Source organism: Tyto alba, unplaced genomic scaffold (assembly GCF_018691265.1).
Source record: "Tyto alba isolate M040663 unplaced genomic scaffold, T.alba_DEE_v4.0 Super-Scaffold_20, whole genome shotgun sequence".
In the NCBI taxonomy this organism is placed as follows: domain Eukaryota; kingdom Metazoa; phylum Chordata; class Aves; order Strigiformes; family Tytonidae; genus Tyto; species Tyto alba.
Window position 1 is genome coordinate 10648083 of NW_024881283.1, and position 20942 is coordinate 10669024.

Genomic DNA, 20942 nt, shown 5'->3' on the forward strand with positions numbered 1-20942 from the left:
CCCGGGGCTCCCCGGGCACGGCCCCTTCCCCCGCTCTCCGCCCCCCCGCCCCGCGCTCCGCTCCGCTCCGCTCGCCTCGTCCGCGCTTGTCTAATCCAACCAACCTGCCGGAGCCGGGTTCCGGCTGCTCCCAGACGCCAAGGGCCGCTGCAGCAAGTGGGACTTGGGCCAGCTTGCCCCTTCACGATCCGGATCATCCCCGGCTTAAACCACACCGTGATTTCGCCTTTCTGAGCGCGAAGCCGGCGGGGACAAAGAGCCCGGGCACGGCCCAAGCGCCTGCGCCCCGCAGGTAAGACGGGTCCGGGCACAGCGGTGCGGCCCCTCGAGTACAGCAGGCGTGCTTACTGATTTCTAAACTTAGTTGGTGCCCTTAATACTGACATGAGTACTGACAGTTCATCTATTCCAAGGAAGATCAAGGGATTAAAAAAAAAAAAAAAGGACATTAGAGAAATATTACAGCTTAAAAGTAATTAGGGCTAAATTTACAAATTCTTTATTTAAAAACCCCTAGAGTATATATAAAGGAGATCCTCCTAGTCAAAACTCATTCTACCCACTGTTTGAAAACCTATGGCAGTGCCCCGTATTTACACCATAAATGTTCTAGCCTGTGTATACAATACGCAACACTTGTATACACAAGGTATATACACAGCAGGTAGGAGTAGCTTGTGACCACAGAACAAACATCCAAGCGAATTAGTAAACAGTGTGGAAAATATACATTTCTTATACCATAAAGCAGTGGGGAGAAGACATCCAAAAATACACAAGATGCAAGTACTTTCAGTGAGTGGAATTGTTTTTTCTCTTCCTAAAGCATTTTCTTTTACAGGGGAGAAGACTATTTTAAACAAGGTACTTGTATAATTTTTTTATAAAAAGAAAACTTAAATAGTGCAAACTCTGGTTAAAACATGTCGCCGCATAGAAAGTATTTATGCGGAATACAAACAAAACCATGGGGCAGGGGTGGCACCAGCAACAAAGGCCCCGGCTCTAGACCCGGACACTCAACATCCAGTGACGGTTTCGGCATCGCGTGTTGCAACACTGACCTAGACCTCAGCCCCCAAATCACAGTATTGTCACCTAAAATCCCAGGAAGCTTTTAATTTCTATTTCGGATGACCTTGCCGGTTTTGGGTAGTGTGTGTATGCAGTGAAAAGCCCCCCCGAAAGGTATCACAGGGCAAGCTAAGGACCCAAACCATAACAAAATACAAGAGGGGCGTTGCAACATTTCCGCCCTTTTAGTAGCAAGCCTGGTAAATTCTCCTGTCCAGAACTCCTGACAGGCAAAAGAATTTGGCAAACTCCACTAAACAAGATGTGTTACAAAATGCATTGGGTTACTTTCTAACTAATAATTCAGTTAAGTAGCATTTTCAAAGGGCTATGAGAAAACAGTTAATAAAAAAAATTTTAAATATGCCAGCTGTGTTTTACATCAGTTCCTAGAAGAGGACAGTCTTTCAACATTTGTTGAATATTTCCAGCATCAGAGCTTTTGCATCCAGGTGCTCTTTTGCTTGTGGGACAAAAAAAATGCAGTAATAATAATAAAAAAGCTGTACTTCCTGATATGCAAAACTATCAAAGATGAACAATCAGTGAAGTCCCTCAAAATAAACAAGAACAGATCAGCAACAGAAAAAGGACTTTAAGGCAGTAAGAGGCATCAGTGCTGCGATGCTCCAATGTTTACATCCCAATGCATGGTCAACTGCAAAGAATTTCGCTCCCCTGCTCCCCCCCCCCGCCCCCCCCCCCTCCCCAATTTCCTCCTCATCTGTTAACTGTCAGACTCTTCCTCCTTCTCCTCATCATCATCATCGTCCTTTGTGTTGGCCTCAGATTTATCTGAAGATTCATGGAGAAGAACATATTCCCTGCTACTGAACCCAAACTTCAGTACATCCTTTTCCTTCAGTTCATAGTAACGCTGAGGCTCAATCCGCTGGTTGTTTAGAAAAGTGCCGTTCCCGGAGCCCAGGTCGATTATGTAGGGCCTGACTCTGCGGCCAACGGTGCCATCGGCACGGGTGTACTCCACAAGCCTGGCAAAACAAAAAGCACCCAGTCAGTCACAACAGCGAGACAGGAAACGCGCTCCAGGAGCAGGTGGGTTTGCAGGACGAGCCCCAGCGCAGCTCAGCGTTATCTGCTCTTGCAGAGATCCGAGCAAGTCTGATGAGAGCAATGAGAAACTGCGCGAGACCGAGCAGATTCTGACAGACTGCATCACCTTCTAAAACTTCTGATGGTACAGCACAGCAATTCCTACAACAGAACAGATGGCCGTTCCCTAAGAGAGCATCTTTGTCTCCAGCAGCAGGCAACCCCTGCTGCTTCAGAGGAGATCGGCAGACTTTGTTGTGAAAGACCAAATGAATAAAAACTCTCCCTGAAATACTTTTACTGCCAATTACACCTACGGTTTATTCTAATTCAGATATACACACAGTTCTGTGTTTACACCTGCTGTGTTATTTGTCTTACTGAAATGCTGCTTGTGGTTAAATGAGAGGAATTACAGATATTTTTGATTACTGCTAGGATGACATGCAGCAGTCAAACATAAATTCCATCTCTCTCTAATGTACTTACAGCAAACTCGTAACTCTGAACTGTGCACATCCAGGTTTTGCTGCTTGTTTGTTTGTTTGCTTCAGAAGCTCCTGAACATTCCCGTTCCACCAGCAGGCAGCCCAATACTTACCGGTACTGGAACACAGCATGCTGCTTTGAGCAGGAGGGATGGTCAATCGGAATATCCGCGATTCTGCGGTGCCTGCCCAGAAGATAAGCACTCTGCCTGTGGATATACATCACTGGGAGAAACTCATCGTTTTTGAAAGGATAGAGGCGCCATCGCTTCTTCGGAATGCGAGCCTCCGGGGGCTCGCTGTACTTAATCACCACACCTCGGAACGTGTTGGTATCCTCTAGAAGCGCGCCAGACAGTTCAAAGCTCGGCTTCTCTTTGTTTACAGCAGCTTTTTCTTTGGGTTTGTTATCAGACTGCCCGAGTTCTGGATTCTGGTCAGCACCGCTGCCTTCGTTATTTTGTCGATGCTCTCGTCTCCTCTCGTTGTAGAACTCCCTCTCTGCTTGCTGCTCACGGATGTTCTGAACATCCCTCTCTCGCTCATGGCCCCGAACTCCGGGCCTTTCGTTTGGGTTCTTCCTTCTGTCCGAGTGCTCTCTGTGCCTGTCTCTGTCACTGCTTCTCTCTCTCTTGTGTTCCTGTTCTGATGGGTACCTCTGCTTTCGCTCCTCGTTTCCTCTACGACAATGATCGTCTCGCTCCTGTAACGAAGAATCGCTCATCGTGACGTACTCTGAATTAGAATGAAGGAGCCGTGACTCCGCGGCAGCGCTGATGAACATCACGCTCCTGCGCGTGGAACACACGCAGCCTGAGTGCCAAGCAAGAAGAACTTATTTCCTTGCCAGGCTCTCTAGATTCCTACAACCTGCACCGAATAAAGCGAGATCCGGGGACGCCCCGAGAGCCGGTGGGGCCGGGCAGCGAGCGGCCAGGGCTGTGGGCAACACGCAGCCGCTGCCGGCAAAGCCTGAGGCGGGCAGCAAGAGCCGTCGGGCTGCCGAGACCCGCCTTTTGCTACCACGCCGCGCTGCCGGGACCGAAAGCAAAGAGCAGCCGGGCGAGGAGCCGGTTTTCGTAGGCGGCGCGGGCCCGGGGAGCGCGCTGGGCCCCGCTGCTGCCGGCAGCGCCGTTTACCTGCTTCACTTTCACGGCGTTGTGGTGCGGGCTGCGGCTCCTCCTGCCGCGGGGGGACCGGCTCCTCCGCCCGGACTTGCTCTTCCTCTTGGGCGACCTTCGAAAACAGCGGGAGGAGGGAGGGAGGGAGGGAGGGGTGAGGCGCGGGGCGGCGGGGGGGCGCGGGGCCCGCACCCGCCGGGGCGGCCCTACCTGCTGCTCCTGCCGCGGCCCCGCCGCTCCTCGGCCGGCGGCGACTGGCTGCCCCGCGCCGAGCGGGAGGCGGAGCGCCGGGGGCTCCTCTTTTCGGCCTTCACGGCCGGCCTGGCCGCCTCCGCCCGCCGCCGCCGCCGCCCGCCCGCCGCCTCCATGGCGCCGCCGGCCGCCACAAAGGGAGCGCGCGCCGCTTCCGGCCCCCGCCCGGAAGCGCTTCCGCTTCCGTCGCCGCCTCCTCCCCGCTCCCCGGAGCGCGCATGCGCGCCGCCGCCGTCGCCATAACGACCGCGGCCGCCATGATCCCGCCGCCGGACTCGCTGCTGCGGTACAACCCGCCGGTGCTCGTCAGCCGCCGCGCCGAGAAGCGCTCCCCGGTGGTGAGGGGCGGGGGGGAACGGGGCGGGGGGGGCCCCCCGCGCCCCGCTGTCTCCCCGCAGGCCCGCCCGCTGAAGGCGACCCCCCCGCCGCCGCCCCGCCCGGCAGCCGCCGCCGAGTGCGCTCGGCAGCCGCAGGAGCTCCTGAACGCCATCCTGCCGCCGCGGTGAGCGGGACCGGGCCCCCCCGTACCCCCCCCCCCCCCCCCCTCCCCCGCGGAGCGCCCGGTAACGGGCGGTGCTTGTCGCGGCAGGGAGTGGGAGGAGGAGAACCAGCGGTGGGTGCAGGAGGTGTCCAGCGCGCCCAGCACCCGCCTGGACGTCGTGCACCTCCAGGAGCAGCTGGACCTGCGGCTGCAGCAGCGGCAGGCGCGGGAGACCGGCCTGTGCCCGGTGCGGCGGGAGCTGTACGGCCAGTGCTTCGGTCAGTGCCCGGGGGGCGGCCCCCGGCCCCCAGCCCCGCCGAGCAGGGGCCCCCCAGCCCCGCCGAGCAGGGGGCCCCCAGCCCCACAGCCGCCCGCCCTGCACGGGGCCCCACACAGCAGCAGAGCTGAGACGCCAACGACACTGTGTCAGGGGATGCCTACACACATCTAGCGGTCAAAGATGCAAAGAAGCTTAAACTCCTCTTGGCTGTGCCGACCCCAACAGCTAATTTCAAATAACTTAAACCCCTCTGTGACTGTTAAGCACTCGTACACACTCTGGCGCTGCGGTGCCGGTCCCCGAGAACGCACCAGAGGGCCAGGGGTTGGAGCAGGATTCTTCCGGAGGCTTCCTGGTAACGGCAAAAAATCATGACAAGTTTTTAAATGTTTGCTGTCGCAGTGTTAGTGAATCACTAGTGCAGCTGTTACCACAGGTTCTATACCAGCACTCTGCTTTTATTTGCTAACACATGATGCTAGAGCTTTAATGTACCAAGAAAAACCCACATTGCTTTTGCGGTGCAGAGAATAGGTAAAAGACAACAAGCTCTGGACCCTGCGTGCATCCCCCATTTCCAGAAAAACATACAGTAGCTACTCTAACGAGACTGTTGTGCCCTTTCTTTAAAGATGAACTGATCCGTGAAGTTACAATTAACTGTGCAGAGCGAGGACTGCTGCTGCTTCGAGTCAGGGATGAAATCCAAATGACGATTGCAGCTTACCAGACACTGTATGAGAGCAGTGTTGCGTTTGGCATGCGGAAGGCACTACAAGCTGAGGAAGGAAAATCTGACATGGAAAAAAGAGTAAGTTGGGCTGTTAACCCCGTAACGTACTTCTCTGCACATGGCACAGCGTAAGATTACAGATAATCGTTTCTCCAAAACCAGTTATTTCTGTTTCCACCGGGCGGCAGCAAAGATCAGCAAAATACTCCCTTGCTCTTTTCCCAGGGCTTAATTGCACTTCGCAAGTTATGTGCTATTGTGTCTGGAACACTTGAAAGACTGTACAACATACTACTCTGTCCCGTCTTAACTGAAAATTGATTATTAACAAACAAAACTTGAGAGATCTGTACTCTTTTCCAAGATTGCAGAGCTAGAAGAGGAAAAGCGGGAGCTGGAAAGACAAGTGAGTGAACAGAAAGCTAAGTGTGCAGCTATTGAAAGACGTGAAAGTGAAAGGCAGCAGATAGAAGAAAAGAAACACACTGAAGAAGTTCAGTTCCTGAAACGGACAAATCAACAGCTGAAGGTTAGTGAAAAAACACAATTCCAAATAGTAATGGTGAAATTTCTCATTTTGTAATTGGAAATATATAAAGATAACTTTCTCCTTATACTTTTAGAAGTGTTAAATTTATGATGCATTTGTATTTATGTTCCATTTCCTTTAAATTCTCAAGGAAATGGGAAAATAGTGCTTTTGCATCCTTTGCATCCTTGCTCAGTCAGCAGTTGGTCTTTACTAGTAAACCCGATGATGCAAACAGCAGGTCAGATGAACTGAATTCTAGTCACACACACATTTGCCAGGGGGAGAGATCATAATTTGTTCAGAAAATGATAAATTGTTAGTGTCAGCTGGAGAAGAGCAGACACGTGCAGCTGAACCCCAAACGCTGAGGCTTCAAACTTGACTGATACCCCAGGAATCTATTTCTGCCTAGCTTGACTGTAAGGTTGTAATAGTTAGCACCCTTTCTCCACTGCAAAATAGAAAATCTGATGAAGGCAAATTAAGGTGTTTTGTTTCTTTGCTGTTGGCCATCCAAGTTGACTCCCTGATAACAAGAAACACCATTTAATATTCCCCAACAGGAACAATTGGGTACTTGCACAGTAGAGACTGCATAATTACAGAAGTAATTTTATGCATGCTGCCTTGCTGAAAACAGAGCTTCTGCTCATTACTTTGCTTTTGAAAGGAAAAAATCCCACATCTTCTGAGTAAAGAAAAAATGTTACCATAAACAACATTAAATGTTTCTGGCTACAGCTAAAAACATTTCCTTTACACCGAGCTGCTTTCCTTCACTGTTCCTACATTTCTCCTTTCTAAACCATTGATGTCATCAGGCCAGCTTGACATTTTTTTAGGGCACAAAATGTAATACCCATTAGATCAAGTATGTGCTGCCACTGAATCCATGTTTCTTCCTCGAAGTAGAAGTATTCTAACAGCTCTGTGTGTGTCACTGTTGTAGATTATTTCGGTGGCAGCTCTAGGAAGAGGACAGTTTAAGAGTCCTGGAAGCTTCATGCACTACACGCTCCCCGAGCAGGGGTAGCTCTCCGATCAATCTACTAATTGGGCGTCAAGTTGTCTCAGTAACTGAAAAACTTGCTGTTCCCAGCTACTTTTGTCCCCGAGTCAGAGTTTGTGTTCCAAACGCTAGAGAGCCAAATATTTAATTTAGCTAACACAGTCCAGCCTGAAATCAGAGAATTCAGACCACTGTTTCAACAGCTTTTATTTAATTTCCTTTTCAGTACTTTACATTATAAAATGAGTCTTTCATTGTATGGAACCAAGGCCAGCTCTTTTCTTCTCAGAATGCAAAAAGTGTGTATGCCAAGAATGAAAAGCTAATTTATAAAACATGTAGTAAGGAATGGAGTATCTAGGGAAAAAAAAAACCCTGGCTTACTTCCCTTTAAGTATTGCAGCATCCCTCAGCTCCTCGCTTTGAATATCTAACAGGCAATTTATCACTTTACGGCAACGCGGGTTTACTTTTTAAGTTGAATCTAATTTGACTTACTGTCTCATTTGTTTTTCAGGCCCAACTTGAAAGCATCATTGCACCAAGTAAGTAGATGTTTTTGTGGTCCACCAGGCAGTGCTCAGAGAGCAAGAAGTCTACAATTAGTGACAAAGATTTGTCTTCATAAAACAATCTCGAGTTTTCACTTACCGGTAACTGAAGGCACCGTAATTGTATTTCTTTCTTTCTTTTTTCTCTTGAAGAGTTGAAATTCAAGAGCTTCATTAATTACTGCACCCTCTTTCAGTTCTGTCTCAGTATTCAGCTCCTTGAATAGTGAACCTGTCTAGGACTTGCTTGTTGGTAATTTGCTAGATGACTTTCAAAGCAATAAACTGATAAACATTTTTATATGCTAGCATCTATAACATTATTACTTTGAAAATGTAGAAAATTCAGAAGCAATATATGAAGTGTCTACAATAAACAGATGTCGTGTTCACTAAGAATCAAATTGCAAGTAATTCTTTGGAGGGTATTTCCTTGAGGAGCTGCAAGTTGGTGTTAATTGTACATCAAAAGCCCCTGTCAGAACCGTTGGTAGTAACCTAGGATGAGCGATACCAAAGCTCTCTGCATGGTTATTCCTAAGGAAACAGAGGGCTGTGATACCATCCCGAGCATCGCTTCTCAGTGGAAGCACATCTAATTTTTAGTTGAGGTACCTGTACAACTAGCTGGTTATACATAGCAAGCAGACATGGGAAAGACAATTCACCTTAGTCATATAAAACACTCCATACAACCAGCTTCCAGAAAAAAAAAAAACAAACAAGCCAAAAAAATCCCACCAAACCACTGCCACTGAATAACACTTCAGGATATATTTTGCCAATTCAGTGTTTACTGGCCTTAGATGGTGATGTGGAAATACCGTGATCGCCAACTGCATAAAGAACTTTCAGATGATGCAGAAACAAAGAGTGAGATGCTACTCCTGGGAACAAGACACACAAGTCAAACTAGGCTCTGAATGGGAACTACAAGTTTCATATTAAAAAAAGCCACTGCATACTAGAGCTGTTTTATGTAAAATTTAATAGAATAAGCAGTTATTGCTTATGTTTGTGTTTTTTGTGCTTTGATCTTTGTCCCTCCAAGCCAGTTTTTTTCTTGTTCTTATTCTTATTTTTCACGTTGTGAGTTTCATAATACCGGACTCCAACTTTCTTGGAGCGCTGCTGCCTCTCTGCTCGTCTTCTCTGCAAATACACACAAAACACATTAGCAAATCCACAGTATCCATAGCCTGTATTTGTTTCCATTCTTTCAAGGGTGGTTCACTTTGCATTCCACATGCCTTAAGTAAAAAGTTTCAAAACATTACTGGTGTGAATATACAGACATCTATATGGAATCCACCCTGCCATGCTCCTAAAATGTTAAAGGAAGATACACTTTATAATCTTTACAAAAGTGGTAAACAAGATACAAGCAGCAACCTGGTACGCATGGTCACCTAGGAGGTCTTGAACAGGCAGCGTGCCAGAACATTCATAAACAGAATTCAGTTTTCTGCTCCCCTCTGACAGTCCTAACAGTCCACAGCAACGCTCCAAAAGCCCTTGCTGGACAAGTTTGCTTACGAACCACTTTCAGAGTCCTAGAGACAGACTATTTCCCTTGGTATTTAAGTTATTCTAGAACGATTGTTTAGACTTGACTGACACGAACAGAAAATAGCAGCAGCAGCTCCCTTTGAAGACAGAACAGTCCTGCCCATCTAGCTCCAAATGCTCTCCCGGCACTGAGCCCTGCTCTCCCAGCAGCGCCAGCAGGCAGCTAGCGCCGGAGGCAAACAGGGACCCCCAAGGGATTCTCCCCTTCAACGCACCTCCTGCCGCGGTGACCTGCTGGGCCCTCTGGGGCTGGAACATGCCGCTCACAGCCCACGCCCGCAGCAGGTCACCCTCTCTTCACATCCACCCTACCTCAGCTGCAGTGCCCACGCTCGGTCTCCCTCCTGCTGGTGCCCAGTCTCAAAGCTCTCCGGTGGTAACGGGCAATCTACGCATACAAAGAGCCAGCTCTAGTACCCTGCTCTTCTGTTGTACTACAAGAAATCACACTTACTTCTTTGGATGTAAGTTTCTTGCAAGGCTGTTCCCCCAAATGGTCATCGTCATCCTCTTCCGCTTTCCTTTTTCTTTTATTTTCTGTGCTGCCTGCAAACAGCAGAGATCACACACTCGGGCACCTTCTAAAACATCCATCTGTTCGCAGAACTTACAACTGGGGTCAGTCACCATCCCACGTACTGTAGCAAAGCATTCCTTTGGTCTTACTTTAATAGCTTCTACCGAAACAACATGCATGTTCCTTACCAGAGAATCACTCCCTATTACTATGAAAACTGCTCTTGAGAAGCAGATTGCTCAAAGCCCCATGCAAGTCCAGCAGAATTTCACAGTCCTGTCAGAAGAGGGTTCTCCCACATGATTTTGCCTTTCATCAAACCTACGTGGAAACTGAAGCCGCAGACTCTTGAAGTCACCACAGTAAAACCTATAGCCTGAAGTATCTCTGCTTTTATAATGTCATAAACCCCTTCCACTCCCTTCTGTGCAATGCTACACGTGGAAGGGAAGGTGCTCAGATTGCAATCTGCCCATAGCACCATTCTTCTGGAAATACGTTTGTCTTCACTTTACCCTCATTCACTAGTAGAGGGACACAGCTCATGACACAGGTGTTCTACAGAAGGGCTGCAGCAGGGTCATCAGGCAGCCCTCTCCCCTTAACTCCCTGCCTTCTCTCACTTACAGGATTTCCAAATGTAGATTAAGAACATCTACTGATCTTGTTTTACCTCTGCCTTCAGTTTCTTTGGGTTCTTCAGACTTCTGCATGGATTTTGCAAACACTTTTTCACTCAGCTCCTTAGGGATTCTACAAAAGACAAAATAAGTAATAGAAGAATGTTATAACAAAACGAAACCACCTCTGAGAAGTAGCCTGCCAGCAGCAAAGCCACTACCTTTGCACCTAAACCACGTTACAGCGATCTTGTCTCTGGAGTTACTGGGCTCATGCGCTGCACAAAGTGACAAAATGTAACACTTCAGCTCAAAATCTTAGTCCTCACAATGCTGGTGGATGAGCTTTTCTAAAACTAGGCCTGCTGTATGAACTAAGATACTTTCGTACACGCATGGAGACCCAGCTGGCAAACCCAGGTAGGACATTAGCCTTGGCACTACTCAAGAAAGAGCCCAACGTCAAGGAGAGACTGCCAGCCAGAATACCAACAGATTGCTAATCCACATCTTGAGAGGCAGCTTTCCAAAAGTGAGAACATTTTTAGTTATGCTGGTAAATAGGACTTCATGGAATAATCCTTTAAAAACAAACTGCAGCTTTGCAGAAGTTCAAATATTTATGGCTAAGCTAGATAAACTGTGGCAACTTGTGTGGGGCAACACAGAGGAACCAGTCAAGCAAGTCATGAGTGGAGTGAAACCACAGCAGAATCCCATTAATCCTTGCCCCTTCATGAAATACTCGAGTCACTGAACAGATTTAGATACCTTATTGCTGAGAATCTCTTGGCTTTGGCTTTATCCAGAAATTTTTTGTATTTTGCAATCTTCTCATCCAAAGCCTTAAGAACTGCCTTAGAGCTCTCCTTGGCACTTGGGACAGTCAACTGTGATTCCTCCTCTACTGAATTTTGATGTTGCTCATTTTCCTCTTCCTCTTCTTCCTGCTCCTCCTCTCCAGAAGAATCACTGTCTGTATCATCAAAGCCTGGCACATCTACAGGAATCAGGTCTTCTTCTGAGAACTGAGGTGCCACATTAATCCTCCCAAAGTTCTGCCGAACATGTGACATGAGTTGCTTAATTTCAGTGTCTGTATTACTCTTCTCTTCTGCTGGCTCCACAGTTGATGTCACTGGCTCTGACATTTTCTCCTCCTTATTATCTTGGCCTGATGTCACAGCTACTTCCAACGCAGGAGGCTACAAGACAGTGTAATGGATATATTACCCACAAAGTCTGTCCCATCTCCAAGAGCAATTTCCTTTTTGTCTCTTCAGAAAAGGCCTGAGATGACAGGCTAACCATGTGATAGTTACTGACATTTCTGGTAGTCAGATGATTATAAAATGGCTCAGACATCTCTAAAGAACTTTGCTACCTGGTCCTCAACAAATTCAAGTGAGTGTCACCTGAATCATAAGACTTGGGCAGAGCCCAACACGCGCACTGCCCAGGTTACACGGCACCGTGGGAAAACCAACAGCGAACATCATTAGGGAAACTGAGTAATATGTGAGAAGAGGAGGCACAAGCATCACATTCTCACCTGGGGACCTGTTTCTGCATTCGGTGGCTTCACAAAGAAAGGAATTCTGCCCCTCTGCCAGTCATTGAGAACCATCTTGCTCACAGTTTGCATGTCAGGCTCACCACCCTGAAAGAACCCAGTAACAATTTATGTCCACATTTGCAGGGCATATCACCTTTCTATTACTTGTAAGCAATAGAAACATTCGTATTTCCCGTGTTCAGTAACAGGCCACACGCTCTTCCAGCCTGCACATACAGAAAGTTGTCACACCTTTAGCAGTTTTCCAGTCCTAGCAGCAAGTTTCTCGAGGAATTCTTCTGCATCCTTCCAGGAATCAATTTTGTATGTCTTTCTGATGTACTCTGGTTTGGCTCTTTGCAGCACAGCACTAATGTGATCTTCAGGGCTCTTAATCTTTTCAACTTGAACCTGAAAATGAGCAGTAGAACATCAACCCTTTGGAAAGCGTGCATTCATCTCTTTGAACCCATCATATTGACAACAGCAAAGATTTTCCAGCATGTAGTGAGGATACATACCACTCCCTTCAGCACAATGTCTGTTTCTGTGTCTCCAGATGGATAAACTACACCTGGGCAGTCGATGAGAAAAATCCGCCGCATCAGGGTAATGTATTGCCACACCTGAAAGAGATCAGTAGTTCCCCATGTTACCTCCCTCCACACAGCCCTCTGTTCAGCTTTTTAAATGCACTGTTTCAATACGCAGGAGTCATCTTAGGAACTTGGTATTAACACATAGAAAGAGTGTAACTTGACATTTTTGTTCGCAAGCCAAGATGGGTTGCACCTTACTCCTGTATCAGCCAGCGCTATCCCTACAGTTTTGCAACAAACTCACAGGACCAAGGTGAGGAAACTACAATCACAACAAACTCCAATATCCTGTGGGTTTGTTCTTCTGTGATCCTTAACTTTAGTGATAATTGGGAGTAAAAGAAATAGGCTAGCAAAGAGGATTCCTGTAACTTTGTCTTCTCGTATATTGTCACGTTCTTGAAGAACAGAGGTAGAACACCAGCCCTCACAGAGCCTGACAGCACAAATATACCCCATCCTTTGATTTAGGAGAACACAGACATTGAGTCAGGGCAGCTGAGCATTCGGATCGCAGCACTACAGCACAGGTCAAGTGGGAACTCAGGAATGCTCAGTGCTTCAGAGCAACGGCTCTTGATCAGCCACTCCTCAGACTCAACATCCCACAGCCTGTACAGTTTAAGTGCTAGACCTGAAAATGTCATTGAGCTAATTTTATACAAATTCTGCCTTTGACAATGCACTCGTGTAATTATTTTTTATCTTTAATGTAGAGATCTCTTCCTACCTTTGTTTCACCTGCAATAGGGGCTACATTGCAGACCTTCTTAGACCGTAATGTATTGATCACTGAGCTTTTGCCAACGTTGGGATAACCAATGAAACCCACGCTGATCTGTTTCTTGTCAGAGTGTAACTGTTAAGAAAAAACGCATCTTTTTAACACCTCACAGAGAAATACAGAATTACTACTACAGTTCTGAACATCTAAGCAGCTACTGTTCTCACTATATTGGAAAGCAAAGGGGACTCCAAAGTATCAGATCAAAAAATTGAGAGCAGCTCTTTTCTGTCAGGAGAAATGCATAAGGGTACAACCAAATTGCCATCCAAGAACTCCAAGCACTGAAGAAAATACTTGCTACCTCAGAGGAAGATGTGAACCCCTTGCATTCCTTGTTGCTCTAAAATTACTTATGAACACCTTATTTAGAAACGATTTAGGTTGAGAAACCAAGCAAATACAAACAGCAGCTGGGGACAATACAGACGTGGCTTGAAGAGACAGTAACTAATCTAAAGGCAACAGAATGTGCCTTTCTTGGAAAGATGAAGACACTTAAAAGGAGAATACCTTAATAGAATATTCATACATGCAGGATATGAACAGGAGTGAAATACGTTCCTTTCTTCTACGCATTCAAATGAGACCTAGGAGTGTCAATAGGATACTCTGTCTACAAGAAACCTAGGCCAGAGACAGACGGTCAAACTCACTCTTCCTGGATCTCCTCAGTTTGACAAACATCTTGAACATATCTGAAGGAATATTTTCCATTTTCTCTCCAAAGAAAAGAGCTTTATTGATGGAGTCATTTGCTGACAGAATGGCCATAGGAAAGTATACCGAACCCCAAGCACTAAAAAAACCAGAAGACTCCACACTAAACACCCCCACCCCCTGAACAACAACATAAACGCCCAAAATTGTTCTGTACCTTTCCAAACTGCCTTAAAAGCTGTATGAAAGCACCTTTGCCAAAAGGGTTTGTGAGGCTGGCATGAAAAGCAAGCGTTGGATACTCCTGGGAAAGGACAGCAACCCAGCGCTTCTAAAGAAGAAAACATTGCTTGGTTAGGGATCCTGCGCTGCGGAGGTGGTGAAACAATCTGCTTATGAGCAGAAGTACACAGCATCTTCACTTGGGTCACAAACGTAACTGTCTATGAAAAACTGCTATGTAAGAACCTTTGAAGCATTTCACCAACCCAACAGCTAAATGGACTGCGTATTGTTTTTATAAAAGACAAACAATTTCCCAAAAACGCCTTCACTGCTAGCTAAAACTAATTAGTTTAACAATATAAAGCAAACCAGCTGTAGTGGATATGGATCTTAAGAGGACTAACATTTAGCATACTCTGGAGACATCAGCTGAACTGTTAAATCCAGACAGAGGAAGTAGAGAATTTGTGGCTGGTGAGGGTTGCTCAACTCAGTCAAACTTGGACAGATTTACATTGTAATTGTTACTTTTACAGCAGGCAAGCAGAGAGCTCCCACTGACCCAGTTACATTATGCCCTTTGAGACCAGCATGAGGACTGGCAACAGAATTAGAGCAGAGACTACAAAAGGAACAAAGAAGGTCCAAGGAGTAACAGGCAGGACTGTGCTTACGGTAGCCCAGGTAGGAACAAGATCACATTTGTTCAGGACAAAAATGAGATGTTTCCAGTGTTTCTCCTTTTTAAGATAAGATTCCACATGAGGGGAGCGAGTACCCATGGGGTCCCTGGCATCAAGAACTTGAACAACAACATCTGATGAGTCTATCACCTGAAAAAAAAAAAAAAAAAAAAAAAAAAAAAAAAAAAATCATCACACAGAATTAAAAGATTCTACTGAAAGACATCTATACCCCCAAAATAAAAGCTGGTAATTTAAACTACATTAACTTAAAAACCTTGTGCCCTTTATGAACAACTGTTACTTGCCCATAGGCTAGTGAAGCTCAGACCAATATACAGTGACCCTACACTCTCTCTTCTCCTAACTAACCTCCAAATTCAAGTTGGACAGCTGAATAGCTTTTATCTGTTCTTATGCATCAGGAAGATGTTTCTAGCACTTGGGAAAGAAAACACTGCACCCAAACGGGAGAATTAATTGCTTCAGTAGACAAAACCAATCCATTCTGCAGCAACTCAATTCTGCCATTTCATAAAGGATCAGGATATAAAGTATGTTTTCTGGATCAATATAAAACACACAACCAAGTAGGAACCTGCTGTTAGTCCACTAAGCATCTACAGCAGGGAGCTGTCATTTTATGACTTGCTTCAAGCCAAGTGAATTTGTTTCACAGCTATTTCCTGCATTTTTGGCAGTGTCTTACTGAAATCTGTTTTGCTCTATCGTTCCCAGTGCTTTTAAGATCTAAATGAAAAGGTTTTAAGCTACATTCAGAAACTCGGAGCAAAAAGTCAAGCAATTTCACACTTAAGTGTCACTGAAAGCACACAAACTGCTTTTACAATCCCGATTCATTCTCAGTTTCCATTTCTCAAGCAGTCAAGGTGGCTCACTGTGAACTGAGGGTCAGAGCCCCCCAAAGATGACCCTATCAACATGACAGAAGTTTTCAGCCTAAAAAACCCTTAAGGACATGTGACTGGTTTATTTGTGGTGAAGCCCCAAGACTGGAAGAAAAGCTAACACCTTCGCTCTGCCAGTCCATCCCTAGATCATGTATTTTAACGATGTTTGCTCCAGTGGGACAAGAGCTCAAGAATCAAGCTCAGGAAGGCAGAGATTTGAATAGGAATCTCTGCTCTGTTCTACAGCCGGCTTTTTCTGTTTGTGTTTCTGTACTGTATCAGTACCAGAAAAAGGGTGTACGGTTGCAAGTCGGTCAGTTCAACTACGCTGGCAGGAAAGCAGGCAAGGGAATGACAAACTCAGGACATCTCTGGATGAAGGAAGTCACCGTCTTAACGTTCTGAGAAACTTTACAGGAAATTCAACTGTATCAAAGCTTCCCTAACAGAACAACAAATGGTTTTCAAAGCTTTTCGGATTACTGCTGTATAGGAATTCCAATGCTGTGCTGAAGCACCTCACTTTGTAAAGGCTGACAGGCATGACTGCTGCAAATTATAAATGTTGCTTACCTTGTAGAGCTCACCCCAGATTCTTCTGGACTGTCCTTTCTTATATATTTCCTCTTGCGCTTCATCCCTGGAAGCGGATTACCAGAGACATCAGCAACAACAACGGGGTTACAGTGCTGTCTTCTCTAAATCTATTTAGCCATTTACAGCCAAAAGGGGAGACGAGGCCCAAGTAGCAGACAGTTGGGATTGAGCCACTCTGCCTGTCCTCTGCCTTCAATCTACCCATTTGCAGAAAGATCCTATAAACATGCACTCTTCCAAAGTTTCCAATCTGCCCACTCGCCAGTTCCTTATCTAACCCAAAACGTGAGTTTGGAGTTATTCTGACAGGCGGCAGAAAACAAATTATGAATAAAGGCAGAAGAGTCTCATGGAAGCAACAGGTTGGTTACATACATAGGGACAAAAAAGGATTAAAAAATTCCCAAATTCAGTTAATTTTATTTTCCTTACTCCTCATACAGCAGCAAGCTGGCTTTTCAGACATGTAAACAATGAATCATTTACCTCACACCAGTGTCTTCTGTCACCAGGTCTCGGTCCTTGCCCTGATCATAAGATACTGATGAGGCTTCAGCATTCTCCACCAGAGACTGCACATCACTTGCAGAAAGATTTGGTCTTTTCCGCTGTGATTTGGGGCCAAATGTTGTTTCAAATGTTTCTGTGTCAAGAATGTGAACTCTGGAGTTCTAAGGAAAAACAGGATGGTAAAAAAAAAACCCCACAAGCACTGTTTTTTCCATTTCTCATGACATGCAGTGAGCAAGACCTTAGTTCAACACAACTCTGCAACCTGTGAAAAGAGTTACAGGCACTTTCCTAACAATGTTTGAGTTTTCCAGCTTAATCTTTGAGAAACAGAAGAGTGGATATTTAATAAGCAACAGAACACACTGCACTTGCCAAAGAACTATGCTTCAGTTCATTCACTGTAAATTATGTCAAATGTAATTAAAGCGACAAGGATGAAAATTCAGTTTCTATCTTTGATCATTTCTTATTTTTCTAACAAGTGCACAAATCTCGCCAAACTCACAGATCTCTGTCAGGGATAATTACAATCAAAAGTGTAGATTTTAAAGCCTGTAATGAATGCCAACTTTTTTTGGAATGGCAGACAATTCATTGCTGAAAGAAGCAATTTGTTTTTGTAATGCACATTTATGTTTCTTGTAACTTCTTTCTTAATTTAGCCAACATTTTTATGAAATAAACCCAGGAATTTTCCGTATTAAGAAAGAGCTACCAAGAGTCCAAAATAATAGTTCAGAGATCATGAAAGAAACTCGGTAATAAAGTACTAGAAATGAAGGCTGCATGCACAAGAATTTCTTATTCAAGACAAAAAGCACATATTGAGTTCAAATTCATCACATGAGGGTGTCCGCAGTGTGAAGCGTCCTCAGAACAGGTCCCTCTGTCCCACGAATACTAGAAGCATTAGAACATCAGGTGGCAAGGTACGATAGTCATCTGAAGCTGGCAGGCTAACCTAGGATGTTTTAGGGTAAGTTTCCTATTGGAAAATTAGAATTTCTAATAATAGATCTTCTCACAAACTGTGGGGAAGTAATACGCTGTTTCTTTGCCTTCATGTTTGACATCCACAGTGACAGGCTCTCAAAAACATCCTTCCCCGTGTCATCCGCTCCAACTGCCCCTTCTGATGCTTCTGGAACACAATGTTTCACCAGACTGAACAGCAACAGCCCCATCGCCCACAGATAAATAATATTCATGACACCCCTGTGCACATAACCCAGCCTTCACCCTGTGCACACGAACGATACCCACGTGCGGTTTAATCCGATCGTAGAAAAGGGACATCGGCAACTTTCTTTGCTTCATGACCACTCTGTAAGGATCTTTCATGACAGTTTCCATCTCTTCTTGAAATTTCTGTAGGGATGATTGCTTGATCACACGAGTATTGCCTGCACATAAAAATAAACATTGCATCTGACCACTCCTCATCTTAACTGCTTCAAAGACGCCGGGTACACCAATAAAATATTAATACTCCACCTGTAATCAAAAATACCAGTGACAAAAAATAGAGAATTTTACTTGAGACAAACCCCAAATTAGCATATATAAGCCAATCCCTTTCTTTCCCATCATTTCAAGAATATTTTTAAAGTATCCCTAGAATACTTAACATACATAGGCTACAACACACACATGGGCAAACCCCAGAAAATGACCAAGGGAGACAGAATAGCCACACTTGAGAGGAATGTGCTGAAAAGCAAACACCCAAAGTGCAGTACATGTGAAGTGTGAGCCCGTTGCTACGCCTACAGTGGGGGTCCTTCACCATCATTTTCAGCACATCCCATCCAGCACTGAGACCACAATTTGGAAATAAACATCCTCCAAACACACAAAGCTCAAGTTTCTAAGCTTGCCAAGACCGAAAGTTAAAAAAAAACTCACCAAACCATTTAATATTCGGTTCCACTCTTGCAACTGTGCCTGGTGCCACTGTTGACTGATACTGCAGAGGCTTAATCACTTTCCCATATTTGTTCCTAAGTGAAAAATGAGAAAACATGTGAATACTCAAGGGCAGCACCGGCCCCTCCAGCACTTTTCTTCACTAGACCAGAAGCACACCCACAAAATCCAGAAAGACCCTTCACGTAGAACTGGTGCCCCTGATACCGTTACCAGAGGAGGTTCTGCCTGTGAAGGGTAATTAATTCAAGCACTGGCACAGAAGAAGCGATGTCAGCCAGTGCACACCCCTGAGTCTCCAGCTTGACCAGACTCTTGAGGAAGGCTGCTTCTGTCAGACCAGGAATGGCTTACTGGGGTGCAAAAAGCACCAAAGTACAGTTCCCAAGCAAACACCATTTTCTTCTCTTATGGGCTCACATGGAAGTTTTTAATCACCTCTACCCGTCAGCTGGTGCAGAACACTCATCGTAAGAGAATGCTCTCAAAACAAAGCGAAATCTGATGAAACAAAACAAAACTGCCAATCTGAACCAGGACTGTCAGAAACCCCCACGGCATCTACCGCAGGGCAGCGGCAGGTTTACAGCCGGGAGCTGCCGGGGAGGCAGGCGCTTCACACGCCTTGAGGTGAGCGTCTGAGTCGCGCCGCGGCGGGGCCGAACGAGCTCCGGGCGTTTTGGGGTTTGCGGCACTCCAGCGAAAGTCCAGCTGCCCCGCACCGCGCTCCCCGCCGCGCCGGTGTCACACGCGGGAGCGGCTCCGTGCCACGGACGCGGCCTTTTGTGACCGGAGGCCACGCTGCTGCTCTGCACCGAGCGCGCCGCGGGGCTGCCGGTGCGCTGGCAGCGCGGTTACCGCCGCCCGCTCGCTGCGGTCGCGGCCTGTCGCTCGGCACAGGGTCCCCGCTGCGCTCACCTCCGCTCCTTCTGCCGGTACATGTTGAGGCGCCGGATGGTGGCTCGGTCCCGCATGTTGTTTCCTCCCGCGCCCCCCACGCGATCTGCGGAGACAAGACGGCGTCAGGCCCGGCCCGGCCCGGCCCGGCCCGGTACGGTACGGTACGGCCCAGCCCGCGGCCTCCACACCTACCGGGATTGGTGCTGGCGCGGGAGGGGTTGATGGTGCTGCGGCCCTTGTAGCGCGGCTTCACCATCGTGACGAGCAGCGGCCCCGGGACGGGACGGGACGGGACGGCCGCCACACGCACGGCACCGGGCCGGAAGCGGTATCACACGCACTTCCGGCGCGGAGCGCATAGGGATGGCAGCGGCATGACGCACTTCCCCTGATTCAGGTTCCGGCTGCGCAGGCGCACCCGGTTGCCCCGACAACCACGTGGGGGCCCCGGTCGCCATGGCAACGCGTGGGGCTGGCCCGGGCCGGGCCCCCCGGGTCCTCCCCACCCCTCGGGTCCCCCGGACTCCCCCGGCCCCGCCGCTCCCGCGGGCCTCCCCCCAGCTCGGGGCCGCGCCGCCGCCGTCAGCCGGTCCCGCCGGAGGCCCCGACCCGGCCCCGACCCGGCAGCGCGGCCCCCGCGGCGGGCGAGGGGCGGCGGGGCCTGGCCGGGGCCGCCGCCCGGGGCAGCACGGGGACCGCAGCCGGTTCAAAGGAAGAGAAGGCTGTAATAAGGAGGGCGCTGGCACTGGAGCCCTCATTGTTTGTGAAATGTTGTTTGTTCGCAGAAGCATAATAAGAATCATTTGGGAGCGCTGGCGTTAGCCGATTGCCATCGGCAGAGGGAGGCGCGCGGTCGGCAGCCTGGGCTGCGGGTGCGGGGCGCTGCTGGAGCGCTGGGGCGGGGGGCAGCGCTGGTGGGATGGCTGCGGGCGCACGGGGGGGTTCTGGGTTACTGGCAATTCGTTTTGACAGTTGGAAATAACGCTGGCCTGTGTGCATGTAAAGAACTGCATGGACAGCACAGTAACTGAAATTTAGGCAAATCATCTGTCTAAAGACTAAGCCTACATTCGTGTTACTGCCAGAGCTCAATAGCAACTGGAAAGATCCTCACCTAGGGAGAATTAACAAAGCTCCACGGAAACGGTGTTAATTTATACCAGAGATTGGGCTGGGGCCAGACTGCTCAGCATGTTGGGGAATCGTTCCCCAAAACAAAGGTCTGGCCCATCATTTCTAAGTACTCATTAGCAGCAGAGTATCCATGGCTAGTTCAATTTCCTCCTAGCTCTGCTAATGCTCTTCTAAA

General features: G+C 47.4%; 3 protein-coding genes and 1 long non-coding RNA gene across 5 annotated transcripts; 2 read left to right on the forward strand and 2 right to left on the reverse strand.

The window, feature by feature from the left end:
- The first annotated feature begins 8 nt into the window (after positions 1–8).
- Positions 9–2434, forward strand: LOC122153498. The gene is made up of 2 exons (XR_006165418.1): positions 9–292; positions 2183–2434. It is a non-coding gene; the product is annotated as an uncharacterized LOC122153498 (long non-coding RNA).
- On the reverse strand, positions 477–4138 carry SNIP1 (Smad nuclear interacting protein 1). Its single transcript, XM_042793520.1, has 4 exons — positions 3947–4138; positions 3755–3851; positions 2729–3318; positions 477–2066 (listed from the first exon to the last, which is right to left on the reverse strand). Exons 1-4 carry the CDS (start codon positions 4102–4104, stop codon positions 1802–1804), a joined length of 1110 nt encoding a protein of 369 aa, XP_042649454.1. The 5' UTR covers positions 4105–4138; the 3' UTR covers positions 477–1801.
- Positions 4139–4209: 71 nt separating this feature from the next.
- DNALI1 (dynein axonemal light intermediate chain 1) lies at positions 4210–7973 on the forward strand. The gene is made up of 5 exons (XM_042793525.1): positions 4210–4490; positions 4578–4747; positions 5382–5560; positions 5847–6011; positions 7541–7973. Exons 1-5 carry the CDS (start codon positions 4246–4248, stop codon positions 7574–7576), a joined length of 795 nt encoding a protein of 264 aa, XP_042649459.1. The 5' UTR covers positions 4210–4245; the 3' UTR covers positions 7577–7973.
- A 572-nt stretch (positions 7974–8545) lies between these two features.
- GNL2 (G protein nucleolar 2) lies at positions 8546–19968 on the reverse strand. 2 transcript variants are annotated; one of them, XM_042793517.1, is made up of 16 exons: positions 19826–19968; positions 19652–19736; positions 18713–18807; positions 18071–18210; positions 16781–16965; positions 16271–16337; positions 14778–14936; positions 14096–14209; positions 13165–13293; positions 12357–12461; positions 12088–12246; positions 11833–11940; positions 11052–11485; positions 10334–10413; positions 9598–9689; positions 8546–8726 (listed from the first exon to the last, which is right to left on the reverse strand). In XM_042793517.1, the coding sequence occupies exons 1-16, from the start codon at positions 19887–19889 to the stop codon at positions 8577–8579; spliced, it is 2166 nt and encodes a 721-aa protein (XP_042649451.1). In that variant the 5' UTR covers positions 19890–19968; the 3' UTR covers positions 8546–8576. The 2 variants fall into 2 exon arrangements, with proteins under 2 accessions (XP_042649451.1, XP_042649452.1); XM_042793518.1 differs by lacking the exon at positions 14096–14209.
- Positions 19969–20942: the final 974 nt, after the last annotated feature.

What these genes read in the sequence shown, in the direction of transcription:
- DNALI1 (XM_042793525.1), top strand. Translation starts at nt 4,246, where the DNA reads ATGATCCCGCCGCCGGACTCGCTGCTGCGGTACAACCCGCCGGTGCTC. An exon ending in GCTGTACGGCCAGTGCTTCG is followed by an intron (nt 4,748 to 5,381) that starts GTCAGTGCCCGG and finishes CTTTCTTTAAAG; the next exon opens with ATGAACTGATCCGTGAAGTT. An exon ending in GGACAAATCAACAGCTGAAG is followed by an intron (nt 6,012 to 7,540) that starts GTTAGTGAAAAA and finishes TTTGTTTTTCAG; the next exon opens with GCCCAACTTGAAAGCATCAT.
- SNIP1 (XM_042793520.1), bottom strand. Translation starts at nt 4,104, where the DNA reads ATGGAGGCGGCGGGCGGGCGGCGGCGGCGGCGGGCGGAGGCGGCCAGG. An exon ending in GGCCGCGGCAGGAGCAGCAG is followed by an intron (nt 3,852 to 3,946) that starts GTAGGGCCGCCC and finishes CTGTTTTCGAAG; the next exon opens with GTCGCCCAAGAGGAAGAGCA. An exon ending in ACGCCGTGAAAGTGAAGCAG is followed by an intron (nt 3,319 to 3,754) that starts GTAAACGGCGCT and finishes TCTTCGTTACAG; the next exon opens with GAGCGAGACGATCATTGTCG.
- GNL2 (XM_042793517.1), bottom strand. Translation starts at nt 19,889, where the DNA reads ATGGTGAAGCCGCGCTACAAGGGCCGCAGCACCATCAACCCCTCCCGC. An exon ending in CCGCGCCAGCACCAATCCCG is followed by an intron (nt 19,737 to 19,825) that starts GTAGGTGTGGAG and finishes TTGTCTCCGCAG; the next exon opens with ATCGCGTGGGGGGCGCGGGA. An exon ending in TTTTAAGGCAGTTTGGAAAG is followed by an intron (nt 13,294 to 14,095) that starts GTACAGAACAAT and finishes TTTTCTTAACAG; the next exon opens with TTACACTCTGACAAGAAACA.